This window comes from Panicum hallii, chromosome 8 (genome assembly GCF_002211085.1).
Source record: "Panicum hallii strain FIL2 chromosome 8, PHallii_v3.1, whole genome shotgun sequence".
Lineage (NCBI taxonomy): Eukaryota > Viridiplantae > Streptophyta > Magnoliopsida > Poales > Poaceae > Panicum > Panicum hallii.
The window spans coordinates 31,861,299-31,876,039 of NC_038049.1; the positions used below are offsets into that span (position 1 = coordinate 31,861,299).

The 14,741-nt window shown below is 49.8% G+C and overlaps 1 protein-coding gene across 1 annotated transcript; it reads right to left on the reverse strand.

Moving 5' to 3' along the window:
- Nucleotides 1-6,230: 6,230 nt before the first annotated feature.
- Nucleotides 6,231-7,768, reverse strand: LOC112903233 (probable methyltransferase At1g27930). Its single transcript, XM_025972465.1, has one exon. It carries the CDS (start codon nt 7,492-7,494, stop codon nt 6,589-6,591), a length of 906 nt encoding a protein of 301 aa, XP_025828250.1. The 5' UTR covers nt 7,495-7,768; the 3' UTR covers nt 6,231-6,588.
- Nucleotides 7,769-14,741: the final 6,973 nt, after the last annotated feature.

Sequence of the window (14,741 nt, forward strand, 5' to 3'; positions counted from 1 at the left end):
AGAAGAAGCCCCAGCTGCCCTGCCATTTATAGGCCGATTGGCGCATAAACGGACGGACAGAGATTCTCTGCGGGACCATCGAAGCATCAGCTGGTCCAAGCCAAGTCCCGGATCTCCTGGCCTCACCTCCACTCAAACTTGATTGGCCTGACAAGGGGTCATGGCAGACGCGGAGGCAGCCCTTGCCCCCGCATGCCTATACCAACACGGCCAAGGGGAGGGCATGGGCACCATGCCAGCCTACGCGCCTGACTGGCCTCTGTCATAGTGTTGGCATGTTGTCCGACTCGTCGCTGACACCCTGGCAAAACAGCCCGGGCGAGACACATAAGGGAAAGCAGAAGTAGTGCTGGTTGCGAGACAGAAAAAAGCACAGAAGTAACAAACAACGAAGTTCATGGCAAAAGGGAAAGGCCCTACCTTATCCATGGTTCAGATACATGGCGCACGAAGGCACTGCACTTTAGGAACAACGAAAAGAAAGACTAGAATGGCCCTACAGGCCAGCATCAAAAGAGGCTTCTGATTCCTGCTCCGCAGGCGGGTTGGAGCTGGCTGGACCAACATCCCCATCTGTAGGCAGAGACCCACTGGCGGTGGGAACGAACATGGCCATCGTATCCATGGCCAGGCCCCAGACCTGCTCGCGAGCTATCTCCTCATCGCCGGGGATGATGCCATCGAGCGCCACCTCTAGGGGCACGTTCGGGAGCTGGCTCTTTAAGCTCGCCAGGACGTGCCCCAACACCTCAGTGGCCAGGTCCGAGGAGCCCGCCATGACAGCCTCATGGATGGTGTCGCCCAGCTCCCCCAGCCGCTCCGCTAGGGCGGCAAGTTGGTGGGTGAACTGGCTCGGGCCATCGCTGATGGTCCGGGGAGGGAGCTCGAGCTAGCCAAGGCCAGCGGCCTCCCACGCCTGTCGGCACCATTTGCAAGAAGGCACGGAGTTCCCTGGTCATGGTGTGAAGCCGTCCCCGGTGGACACTGACTTTCGACTCTGTCGCCACCATCAACGCCTCATTCAAGGTGGCCTGAGTCGGTCGCCGCGAGCCTTGGCTTCCACAGCACGCGCCTTTCCGGCGGCTGCCCTCGCCTCCACTGCATCCGTGAGATGGCAGGTGTCCTGGAGCTGGGTACCAAGGGCATTCCTAACCTCCCGCAGCTCGGCCTCATGGGCGGCCCGGGCATCGCGGATCTTGTTCGCTGCTTCTAGGCGTGCAGCAGTGACTCCATCTCTCACCTCCTTCTGGGCCGCGGCCACCCGCTGGTTGGTAGCCACTACGTTGGCTGCGTCCTAGCTGACGCAATCCTCGTGGCGCTTGAGGTCCTGCTCACGGAGGGCGAGGGCCGCCTCCCGGTCGGCGACACCCGTCACCCGTGACTAGTGTGCGGCTAGATCTTCTTGAAGCTGGAGTTCCCGATCCCGGAGCTGTGCCTTGCGATCCCCAACTAGCAGGACCAGTCGTGGAGGTTCTGCTCCCGCTCGGAATGGAGCCAAGCTCCTCATCGGTGCGCCGCTCCCGGGCCTCTAGGGCCTCCTCGCGGCTTGCCATATCGGCTGCCATCGGCTGGAGTTGCTCATCCCGGTGGTGGACCCCCTCCTCGCGAGCCCTGAGGTCACGCTCCCAGGAGGGGTAGAGCTACGACCGGTCTGCGGGAGCGCGCTCGGATAGGTCATCATCGGGGCCATCTCTTGGAGGCTTGCTAGCGCCACCCCAGCGCGGCTTGCACCTGCGCCAGGGTTATGAGGGAACACGGCGTAGCCACGGTTGGTACCTGGGCAGTCTCGTCGGCCGCCGGCACCGCATCCCAGTGCGGACGCGAGGCTGATGCGCTGGAGTTGGGGGCGGCAGCGGAAGGCTTCGTTCCATCCGACCCGACACCAAAGGACACTGCCTCTAGGTGAACGGCTGTCGGCACCCCGGGTTTAGCGTCTGGCCCTAAGGCCGCTGACCTCTCCCCCTCCGAAATGGGGGGATGCCGCGCGTTGAAGGATCCCCCAGTGGCGTCACCCGCCTGCGCGGCCCCCGCTGGCACAACCGGCTTGGGCACTGGTGGTGGGCACAGTGGCAGGTGTTATCCAGCGGCTGCGTCCAGGGCGGTCGCTAGCGTCACGGCGCGGAGAAGGGTCGACGATAACTCCCCGACCATCGGGGGAGGCAACGAGTCCGGCCTCAGCTTGGGGGAAGCCTTTCCCCTGATGAGGTACCGCGGTCGATGCGCTCCTATCGACCAAAAGCAGCTGTGTGTCAGAGCCACGAGAAAGACAAGCATGCAGCAGAACTAGGGAACACAGTTTGTAAACCCTAACATGTATCCTGGGCTAGCAAACCGCCATACTGGGCATAGAATCTGGAGCCGCTTGGGGGAAGAGGGGCGCCCTAGGGTCGCCTTGGCCCCCGTCGCGGCTGAACATCCCTAGCCCGCGTCCTCTGGGCGCAGTGATGGAGACGACAGGGGCGAAGAAGATGAGGAGTCCACCTGCACCGGGGAAGGCGAGCGCTCGCGCTTCGACTTCCCCCGTGGGCCCAATGCACCCTCCAGGGCGCCGGGGAGTCTGGCGCTCACTTGTGAAGGGAGACGTGGCGTGAGCGGTGAGGCTAGAGTCACCCTCATGAATGACTATGCCCCCTGACTGCGACGCTTGCATCTTTCCTCCGTGACTAGAGGCTTTCCCACTACCTTGCATCGTGCGGGGGGGGGGGGGGACCAGCCCCCGCGTGACGATCTTCGGTAGGCTATCCACAATGCCATGGCACCCCAGGTCCTCACACAGGGCTTGGATCCCCTCGGGGAGTAGGGCCCCTGCCACGTCCTTCACCTCTATGGCTTGGTCCATCCAAGACACCATGATTTCCTTAGAGGGATTAAATTTGGCGCCGCGCGCGAGGTGGCACTCATCATCATCGGCAGTGTAGAACCACGCTGGACGGAGGCGAGCCTAGAGTGAGCAAGCAGGCAACGGAAGAAATCCATCCCCACCATCACCTCTAACAACCTGCTCCGGCACAGTTGGGTGAAACAAGCTAGGATCGGATCCCATCCGGCCCCTAGATTCATGCATCCGTCCAGGCGGGGGTGCCCGACGGCATTGTTGGTGATCTCCATGTACAACCAGTGCCACTCCCAGCTCTCCCACTTGTTCTGGAATGAAAGAGCGATGAACTCATGGTGTCACCATTGACGGATCCGGCAGTAGTATCTGCCCACCATGCGGGCCTGGGGACAGTGCTCGGGCCTGGCGACACCGAGGGCGACTGGCAGGGGTTGAAGAAGTGGCGGAAAAGCTCCACCGACGGCTACACACCGATGAACATCTCGCATGCGTGCGCAAAGAGCGCCAGGGTGATGACAGCGTTAGCGACGAGGTGCACCATGTGGATGGCGTATGCCTCCAACACCTCTACGAAGAAGGGAGAGAATGGCGGCACCAACCCCGCCATCAAGAATGGGAGGAAGATGATGACCTCCCCAAAGTCCCGCGGGCTGGGATAGGCTATCCCTGTGTGGAGGGAGGTGCCGGGAGACATGAGCCCTCTCGCCCGGTCCATCCCCGTCACGGTGTTCACCGATGGCCCGAAGTCGAGGACACGGCAGCCGCTCTATTGCCCGCTGTGGCGCGTCATGGTGGAAGCTTGGGAGGCGGCGGCGAGGGGCAGATGCAAGGAGTTTTTGGCGAGAGGACAAGTGAACAAGGTGGCCAACAATACCCTCCCCTCTCACAATATATACCCAATGGAAGGGGAGGGGACGTGGTGCTCCAACTCCACAAGAATCCCGCGGACCCCAAGCAACGGTCCCTGTGGAAAGGTCGATATGATCCCCAAAGTGGGAAAAACAACTGTAGCCACCGCACGATGCAGGCACGTGGAGCGGGGAGTAACTCTTGGCCCCACGCCCAACTCGCAGTTTTTGATTTGAGCGACCCCGAGGCTGCTGTCAGCGCCACAGGAATAGGGGTCCCCCTAGCCCTGGACAAACCAAAGGTAAATGGGCCGAAAGGCTCTCCTAGCCCATTAACAGTAATGGGCCAAACTAAAGCACCTTCTAGAGGACCCAAGACCGCGGGAGGCCAAGCGCCTCCCGGGACATGGCGGTTCCTTCATGGAGAAGGGATTCGCCTGACGGCGCATTTAATGTGCCCGCCTTGCTACGACTGGACGAGGCCCAAGGGCGGCGCGCCTTCCCCATAAAAAAACATGATTATGGGGGAGGCATGTTCACATACGGCGCGGTAACCAGAGCAGGCCAAGCCCCTCTACCGGGTCACGTCCCGTCAACTGGCGATGGGCGGTGCCCCCCCACTTACGCCTCCCGTCGCATCAGGCAGGCATGGAGACGAGCACCTGTGACCCCCGGCAATGCACATGATAGACCCCGGGCGGTGCACAGAGCCCAGGCAAAACTCTAGGGCATCCCGGGGTCAGAGGACCCCGGGAGATGGCAGCCCTTTGGCTCATGGTGTAGGACCCTGTCTGGTGGGCGGGCGCCACTTGCAGGCTGGCGCCCCTCGTAAGGCGCTGCATTTATACTTAAGGCGGTAAGCCTCTTCCCGGAGCCCACGGGGAAGGCTATAAATAGGATAGATTGGCAACATGAAAAAAGGAGGAGGAAAAAAAGAACACCGGACCGAATACAAATACAAGTTTGACACAGGACGTAGGATGTTACGCTCACAGCGGCCCGAACCTGTCTAAATCCCTTTATCTCCTGATCATCACACGGTCGGAATCCTACTGCGCGTTACACCCCTAGCCAAATCTCTAAATCCCATAAAACCCTACTTGCGGTACTCACCCACCGTCACACACCTTAAAATATTTAACTTTGGAGTGTGAGTAACACTAACTAGTGCAACAAATTTCTCATAATTCTAAAATTTTCTCCAAATTTGTACTAATTAGCACAATGCATGCTTAGTGCAGTAAAAAAATATTTACTTTCTAAAACTAAATTAATATGCTGTAAGGTATATTAATGTGTGTGCGCATTCATATTGGTTGTATCTTGACTTTTATGAGTGAATAGCTTTTAGAATGCATTTATCTGTTGTTTTGGCCTTTCCCAGAAATTTTCAGATTTTTCTATCAATTAGTTTCATTTTCTAGAGCTAAATTCATTAGTCCGAAGGTTCTTATGAGCTCCAAATACTTTACCCTCTCCTTCCTTTAACCTCACCGCCACCCTCCCCTCATCTCACACGGCGTCGCCATACATATCACCAAGATTCGCCCCTGTGGTAAACCTCCGCCACTGGTGATTACCTGCACCACATCCCCTTTCGCTCCTCTCAGCCATGCCTCTTCCTAGCAGCCAGAAGCCCTGTATCCGCCTAGGAGGCTAGGACCAAAGCTTTCTTGTAGATTGCATGTTTTAGCTCTATTTTAACTCGTTCTTTTTGCATTAGCATTTTAATAGCGTAAGCTATAGCTTAATAGTGTTGTACCATAGTTTATATTTTACAAATAATTCAACATTAATTTGGTTAAATTTATTAAACTTGTCTTTCTAATTAAAAGCTAATTAGGGCTATACTATGGTTTTCATAATTAATATTAATTTGATTAAGTACCAAAATAATTTTTTTTTCAAATTAACTTGTTTAGTTTAACACAAGTCATAAAATTATAAGCTTAGATGTTCTCTCATATCTTTTATTTTGTAATATAAATAACCAATTGGCATAATTTATATTGAAATTTGTATAAATAAAAGTTGATTTAGTTTTTACCTCATCTTTATAAAAATAAATACAACATGCTTAACTCTAATGAAGGATATTATATATCCTTTACATATTTTTCTAATTAAAATAAATCCAACATATAGTTTTTTATAATACAAATCTTCTCATAGTTGTATATTTTCAACCGAACGTTTCATGTGCTATCGATATCATACCAATGAGTTTGTGTGCTCATTTAAAGCTTTTGTTTTGGTACGGTGCTAGTATTGTTCTTACTGATTCTCAAGCTGATGAGCAAGTGATTAAATTCCGAAGTGTTGGAATATAGCCCAACGTTAGCTCAGATGAAATATTTAAAACAACACTGGAGTGCTTCATCCAACACTCGAGTGCTTTTGAAGACACCCTGCTAGTTAGAATTTTTAAACAATCAATGGAGAGGATTACACTGATGCCTCTTGTCGGCAAACATTATCACTAATTTAAGATAAGATGACTTAATCCCCCGGAAGTGTTTATAGGCATGCATTCGTCTGTGTGAGCTTTACATCTCTACTGTGGTTGCCAAAAAAAATACTGAATATTTGGAGAGTGGTTCCGACATGATACATGAACTTGTTAGAGCTGATGCGTATTCATCCATTTCATAAAACAGTGTACTAATCAACAATGAAAATGTAATGTTACTTACGAGCACATTATAAAACAGAGATGCTCCATGTAAACAAGTCATAAGAGTGCTAGCTCGGGATTCCAATCCTCCGCCCTTGTTCAAAATCTCCATTTGAACAATGCCAATTTGAACTGCAGGGCAGAGGTTACCCATCCGGTTTTCCTATTATACCCCTATCTAAATAGGGGCCATTTTTGCAGAAACACCACATGAAAACGTACCAGTCACCTCAACAAAACGGTCTCCGGCCACCGGCGGCCGCCGCCGCATCCCTGCGCCGTGAAACTGGCGGGATCCTGAAATGCCACAGCCGGCCGGTCCCACCCACTCTGTACTTGTCGCAGAGGAACTCCTCTGCGAACGTCTTCTCCACCCTCCGGTCCACGTCGTGCAGGAACACGTCGGTGTCCCCCTCGCCGCGGCGCGCGCGCGCCAAGGCCGCCGCTGTCCATATCGCGGCCATCCTCCCCGGCGCTGCCGCGAAGTACCCCTTAGGAGCGTCGATCATGAACATGTCCCACTCGGTCTCGTACACCTCGGGCGGCAGGTTGTGCAGCGCCAGCGGGCACGCCCAGTTGCCGCGTACGCGCAGGGTGCCGTTGCCGCCGCTGGAGCCCGGCAGGCAGGCAGGGCGGTTCTTGTAGGTGGTGAGGAGGCTGTCGGCCTGGTCGAGGCGCGTGCGGTAGGCGACGAGGTGCGCGCGGAGGAACGGCGACTGCGCGCGCACGACGCGGTACCACGCGGGGTCCTCCTCGAGGAAGACGGTGGCGCCGCCGGGGTTGAGCGCGTGCCAGAGCCTGGAGTCGTAGCCCAGGCCGAACACCAGCAGCCGCAGCGGTGCGCGGCGGCGGAGCACGGCGAGAGACAGCGAGATCTCGTCCCGCGACTGCTGCGGCACGGTCTCCATTGTGGCGTACTCCACGCCGGCGTTGGCCAGCGCGGCCACGCCCGGCTCGCCGTACCCGGACCCGGAGGGCGCCGCGACCGCCGGCAGGCACGGCAGCGACAGGGCCAGCGGCGGGAGCAGGTACGGCGCCAGCGGCGTCGTCACGAGCGCGGCCACCAGGTAGAACGCCGCGAGCAGCAGCGCGCACGCGCCGGCGAAGAGGAGGCCGCGGCGGCCGGGCGGCTTCATCACCGGCGGGCTGTGTCGGGAGCGAGGTGTTCGACGCGACGCGACGCCCGCGTGGAGTGTCCGTCCGTCCGTACGCGCGTCGGAAAGCGAGAGCGCGCGCTGGGCGGTGGGGATTGGCTGCTTTTTTTAGGTCGTCGGGAGACGGTGTGTGGGTGTGTAAGGATGTGCCGGTTGCTCCTTGGTTTGGCCTTTGTAGGGGGGCGCAGCGATTCACTATAGCCTTTTTTTGGGCAGCGTAATCTTATTTGCTCTGCCTTTTGTTTTTGGGTTAGGTGGTGGTGTTCCTTTTGTGACAAGTGTAAGAGGTGGGTGTTGACAATTTGTTTGAATGTGTAAATCATTAGTTGACAGGTGGAGGCTTCTGGAAGTGTTGGAGCATTATTACCAGTCAGTTGACACATGTTTCCTTTCTTATCGGAACCTGCAATAGACCATGCGTGAATATCATAATTAGATTTTAAGATTTTTCTTATTTTTTAAATGGGTGGGGTTAATATATATACTACTGTAGAATGGCCTAACGGTATAGACCAAAAGTACCAGCCACTGTTGCAGCCGGTACTGAATACTACCGGCTGCAACAGCCAGGTGTGCAGAGACAGCTGGGTGTGCAGAGAGGGCTATTGGTGCCGGGTCATGGTATGATCCGGTGCTATTGATAAATAATGCGAATTGAGAATGAACTTTTCTCGACGTGATTAGAGAGAGCTATTTTTTCCCCCTCACAAACTTTTGTTTAAGCTCAAATTTTACAACTATCAATGCATATTTTTGTTGGGATTTTAAATGCACCTGCACATAATGGCCACAAGCAATTCGGCGCTCTGACCACTTGAGCAACAATTCTGTCGGTAGATTAATCCAGATGCACATGTCATTTACTAATCCACCATTGTTGTCACCCTACCTTGTGTAGCCAACCATCGGCCTTGATTGAATCCACAACCACCATGCTAGGATCTAAATATATAGTCATATATTCAATATCTTAACCGGCAAGTTCTGTAAAAGTTCCGTTAATCAAAAACAATTATCGATTCTGTATTCAGAATGAGTACAAACTGCTATTTGTTTAACAGATAGAGTACCAAATTTGAATTATTAAAACATATCAGTCTCTAAATGGTGGAACCACTAAATTTCAAATTTGAAGAAGCATGACGTCCTTATGGAACGATCCACAACACTGATGAGCTAGATTTTAGTTTTGTTGAACCATCTAAATAAGCGTCAGTAGATCAAATTATAGCAGCATGCATGCTCCTTTCCTCGCGCAAAACACACACACACACACACACAAGCACGTATAGACAAGTAAGCTCAGATCCACAAACATTTTGAAATAAGCAACTTAATTGTTCTTTCAGGATTGTAGCATGAAATGAAATGTTTGGACAGATTCCGATCTTACAATCATGTTATGACATTGTGAATTCACTCGGCTTAAAATGATGTTACTTCCAAGGTTCGAGTGCACCCTTGGTACGTGAATTTACTCGGCTGACAAGGATTCAATATCACTTTGGAAGGAATTGGTGCTTTTATATGTCTAAAAGGAAGGGGAAGAATTAGATAAACTTAAATCATTAACATAAAGTTACCACTTTATTGCACAAATATAATCTAGTTCATACACTACTACAGGTACCCAGCACCGCCGGATCAAAACCGGCATAACCGCCGGTTCGGCCACCCGTTGGATTAGGGTCGACGATCATGGTGCCCATCACCAACGGATCAAGAACCTGCGGTGTTGCTTGTTAAAAAATAAAAAAAATCAGGCGCCGCCGCTCCCTCGCGCCTGCTCCCGTGCGCCGCCGCAGCCGCTCCCCCGAATCTGCTCCCGCGCGCCAACCGCAGCCGCTCCCCCAAGCCTCCTCCTGTGCGCCGCCGCAGCCGCTCCGCCGGACCTGCTCCCGCGCATCGACCGCCGCCACTCCCCCGCGCTGACCACAGCCGCTCCCCCGCGCCTGCTCACGTGCACCGCCGCAGCCGCTCCCCCGGATCTGCTCCCGTGCGCCGACCGCCGCTGCTCCCCCGTGGCGGCTGCCACCGCTGCCCCGCACCGGTTGCCCTGCGCGCCGATCACCGCAGGATTGGAGGAGGGGAGGACTGGCGGAGGTGGTGATGGGGGAGGGAGGAGCACTGCGGGAAGAGGGAGGGGAGGTGGCGGCGGAAGGGAGGGAGCAGTGGGAGAAGAAGGAAGGGGAGGAACGGTGGCGGGGAAAGAAGGGAAGGGCGGAGCAGCGGGAGAAGAAAGGGAGGGGAGGGCGCTGCGGGGGAAGAGCGAGGAGAGGAGGTGGCGGGGAGGTGGTGAGGGAGAGAAGATGGGAGAGGAAAATGAGAGGCAGGGGGAGATGGAAAAAATTAGGGTGATGAGCATCACCGACGGAAAATATTAGGATTATAAGCATCACCGTCGTTTCATATTAGGACCGCCCAGACGGTGATGCTTTCTATCACTGTTGGATTATATTATGAACCAGCCGTGATGCTATTTAAGCACATCACTTCCGGGTCCTATTACAACCCGGCGGTGATACCTACTGTTATCACCAGTTCCACTTGGAACTGGCGGTGATAAGGCGTTTGCGATGAGTCATTCTGTAGTAATGATACTATCTCAATGTGCGACTAGTTCAAGTAGTATTTAAATCCACGCACGAACTATTTTGCAATCTAGAGACAATCCTAACACGAACTACTCTATATAAGAAGAGGCACTCAAGTTACAGGTATGAAATGCGGGAAGTAAATAAGTGGTTTAGAGAGTATGCAAACTCAGCACAGTGATTTATTCTTATGATATCGGTAGGCAAATATCACCTCTAGTCTACGTTGGAGCTCCATAAAGGATATCTTCCGGTCAAGATTTTGGACACACCGCTAAGGCTCTTGCCAAGCCGGGTGAGATGCTTGCCACAAAGGCAATGCTCATCACTACGTCTCTTCATATCACCTTTACACTATCTTCACTGCGGAACTTCTCCATAAAGAAAGAGGTCTCCTCGTCCCCCATACATGGTCATCATCATTGCTCCACAATAAGACGCAGGGTCGATAACTTGCCAGCGAGTTATAAAGATTACAATGGGCCGGCACACAAGCTTATAAAGTTGGTTAGCTCAAGGCAGCAACACCTCACTCTATCTCTCACTCTAAGCCTAATCAAATGCTAATTACTCTCTACAATTGTTCTAATTGCTTTGGATGATCAGCTTTAGTATCTTGTTTGCTTACATGTCATGTTGGTTGTGTAGACATATATTAAAATCTGGGCGCTGTATCTGTAAAAGTGCCGCCCACTTTATACAACATCGTTAGGAGGAAGAATGTTACAGTAGCTAAAGTTCTAAGCACAAGGCCCCTTAACATTTCTTTCAGGCCAGCTATAGTGGGGAACAATCTGAATCTTTGGCTTGAGTTGGTAAGGAAAGTCTTATTGGTTCAGCTGAATGATAGAAGAGATGCTTTTACTTAGTTTTTGAACAAAGGAATTTTTTCAGTTAGCTCTATATATAAGGATCTGATGCGGGAGACAGTTTTAAATGTTCACGGGGTGGTATGGAAGCTAAAACTTCCTTTAAAAATTGAAGTGTTCCTATGGTACCTAAGAAGAGGAGTTATTTTAACTAAAGATAACTTGGTTAAAAGAAATTGGAAGGGATGTACGAGGTGCTGCTTCTGTAATTCAGAGGAGTCTATTCAACACCTTTTTTTTAATGTCATGTGGCTAAACTCATGTGGAACACTCTTTATTTTGCTTTCGGCATCTATCCTCCTTGTGTTGCTGACTTGTTTGGTTCTTGGAGGAGGAGTTTCCCCTCAAAGTTTCAAAAAGCAATCTTGATTGGAGCTTCAGCCTTATGCTAGGCTATTTGGATCAGTCGAAATGATGTGATCTTCAAGAATTCTATCACTAACTCTCCTTTGCAGGTAATCTTCAGGGGGATATTTTGGATCAGGTGCTGGTCAATCCTATCTAAAGAGGAAGAGAAGACCATCTTGAAGGAAAGATGCCAGCAATTGGAGATCACTGTCATGGAGATTTTTCAATAATTATGGGTGGAAGTCTAGAAACAGGATTGAGGGATAGTCTGTTCTTATTTTCAGTTTTTTTCTACTCCTTTGTATCGCGTGTGACGTGCTGCAGTCTAAGTGCTGCTCTTTGTTCCAAACTCATGGCTGCAAGCTATCACGGTGTGGTAGCTGAGGCCGGTTTCCCCTTATCTTAAAAAAATCTGTGAAAGTGCCGATTAATCCAATGCAATTGTCAAAAATGAATTCATAATGAGTCCAAACTGCTATTTATTTAGAGGCCAGAGACTAGAATAGCTCTATATATAAGGATCTGATGCGGGAGACAGTTTTAAATGTTCACGGGGTGGTATGGAAGCTAAAACTTCCTTTAAAAATTGAAGTGTTCCTATGGTACCTAAGAAGAGGAGTTATTTTAACTAAAGATAACTTGGTTAAAAGAAATTGGAAGGGATGTACGAGGTGCTGCTTCTGTAATTCAGAGGAGTCTATTCAACACCTTTTTTTTAATGTCATGTGGCTAAACTCATGTGGAACACTCTTTATTTTGCTTTCGGCATCTATCCTCCTTGTGTTGCTGACTTGTTTGGTTCTTGGAGGAGGAGTTTCCCCTCAAAGTTTCAAAAAGCAATCTTGATTGGAGCTTCAGCCTTATGCTAGGCTATTTGGATCAGTCGAAATGATGTGATCTTCAAGAATTCTATCACTAACTCTCCTTGGCAGGTAATCTTCAGGGGGATATTTTGGATCAGGTGCTGGTCAATCCTATCTAAAGAGGAAGAGAAGACCATCTTGAAGGAAAGATGCCAGCAATTGGAGATCACTGTCATGGAGATTTTTTCAATAATTATGGGTGGAAGTCTAGAAACAGGATTGAGGGATAGTCTGTTCTTATTTTCAGTTTTTTTCTACTCCTTTGTATCGCGTGTGACGTGCTGCAGTCTAAGTGCTGCTCTTTGTTCCAAACTCATGGCTGCAAGCTATCACGGTGTGGTAGCTGAGGCCGGTTTCCCCTTATCTTAAAAAAATCTGTGAAAGTGCCGATTAATCCAATGCAATTGTCAAAAATGTATTCATAATGAGTCCAAACTGCTATTTATTTAGAGGCCAGAGACTAGAATAGCCCTCTCCATCACATGATGCTAGGGACCAGGTTTTCTTTGTGATATGCTTGGCCGATACCTGCTCTCAAAATTCTAGCGAGTGGAGCCGCGGGAATTTGAACCCTAGTTGCCTAGTTTAGAGGCTGGTCCAATGACCACCTGGGTTCTCCTCATCTTCCAACTGCTATTTGTTTAACAGGAGTACCAACTTTTAATTATTAAAACATATCAGATCCATGACCATAGCGGCATACGTAGCCCAGTTTCTTAAGATTTCTAATGGAAAGCTCTATGAAGACGAATGTTTAACTTCACCAGCAGGACATTAGACACGGAGTACCAGTGACAGTGAGTACTCCTACCAATGCAAGTTGCCAAGGGTGTTATCTAGGATACTGTTAGTAACTAAAAGGGCATATATTGTGTTCATTTTAAACATAGGTAAGGCACACGCATATTGACGAGGTGATAGTAACCTTTTTTAATTTCTACTAATAATATGTTTGTAAAAGCTAGTGTTGCGGATGTACTTTTCTAATGAATGTATTAATAATTAAATATCTGCTAAATTTCAAACGTATAAGAAGCATATGTTAGGTAGGAGTACAATACTTTCTTACGGTTATTACGGTTGTTTAGGGCAACCTCTGACATATACTCCTTCCATTCTAAATTATTAATTAATTTAGTTTTCTATATTTATAAGTTTCACTATGCACCTAGATATAATATATATCTATATATCTAGATACATAGAAAAAACTATGTGACTAGAAAGGATAAAATAACTAATAATTTAAGATGGAATGTAGCTGAAATAAAGAAAAGAATTATTTTACTCTCTCTCGTGCATAAAGGCCACCAGCTCCATGTGCTCTTCTCTTATCTTTTCGGGCCACAGAAAATCGCTTATGGATTGGTTTGTCGCTAGCAAAAGTACTATCTCTGTCCCCACTCCTTCCCTCCTCCCAAGTCGGAAGAGAGAGAAGAGAGATGAGTCAGGTGGTGATATCGCCAGCTGCTCTTATTACTGACCGTTCCAAGATCCCGTTCAGATGACCATAAGACTCAAGTTCGGACTAAACTTTAGGTGAATAAACATTACATAACTAAACTTTAGTCTATACCTGTTTGATCTATGGACTAAACTTTAGGTGGGAGACATATGGAATATAGAGATATCTCTTTTATCCTTGGATTATACTATTGTTATGACTACGTGCGCGGGGTAGTTTGATCTCTTCGCAGTTCGCAGGTTGGTTTAGTCCAAATTTGGTAGGTTTTGAGGACTAATAGATTAAAGTTTAGTTGGGGTGGAACTAAACTTTAGTCACCTATTTGGATTATCTAATGGACTAAATTTTTGACCTAAGGAAAGCACCGATTTTTCTTCATTTATTAGTAGACAGGATCACATGTTGGCGAATTTTATAAAACAGCGAGTGGTACGGAAAAAATTAAAGGTAAGATGTAGATGTATGCCGGTTGCTGGTAAAGGTGTTACCTAGGACAGTAGGACCAGAACCAGCTGAGGTCGTAACTGTGTGTGCGTATGGAACGATGCACAACGCTGTGCCAGATTTTTAGTTTTTGTTTTGCAATGTCCATGAACTTCAGTACATAAAGCAGCGTGTTCCTTTTTTCCCCTCTCAAGTCAAGCATATGCTCATATGCACAGACATTTTGAAATAACAAGTAACTGAATTGTTCTTTCATAATTGTTGCTTGAAATGAAATATTTGAATAGATTCCGATCCTAAAATGCTGATATGACATTGCGAGATTTACACGTACCGAGAGGACTTGCATGCAAGGTTCACTGCTAGAAAACTTCACATTCATCGCTGGCGTTAGTACCGGCTGCACTTTGAGCCGGTACTAACGCGTGAATTTAGTACCGGAGGCTCCGGGAAGCTATTTAGTACCGGCTAAAGGTATCAACCGGTACTAATACAGGTCCATCGACAATGGCTAGATTCCCTAGAGGCAATTTAGTACCAGCTGGTGGTTCCAGCCGGTACTAAATTGCATCATCTAGTACCAGCCGGTACTAAATACCCCGAGCCACAAAAAGGCCACAACTTCTTCCTCCCTAAGCCCGAGCAG

Coding starts and splice junctions, on each gene's coding strand:
- LOC112903233 (XM_025972465.1), bottom strand. CDS start 7,494: ATGAAGCCGCCCGGCCGCCGCGGCCTCCTCTTCGCCGGCGCGTGCGCG.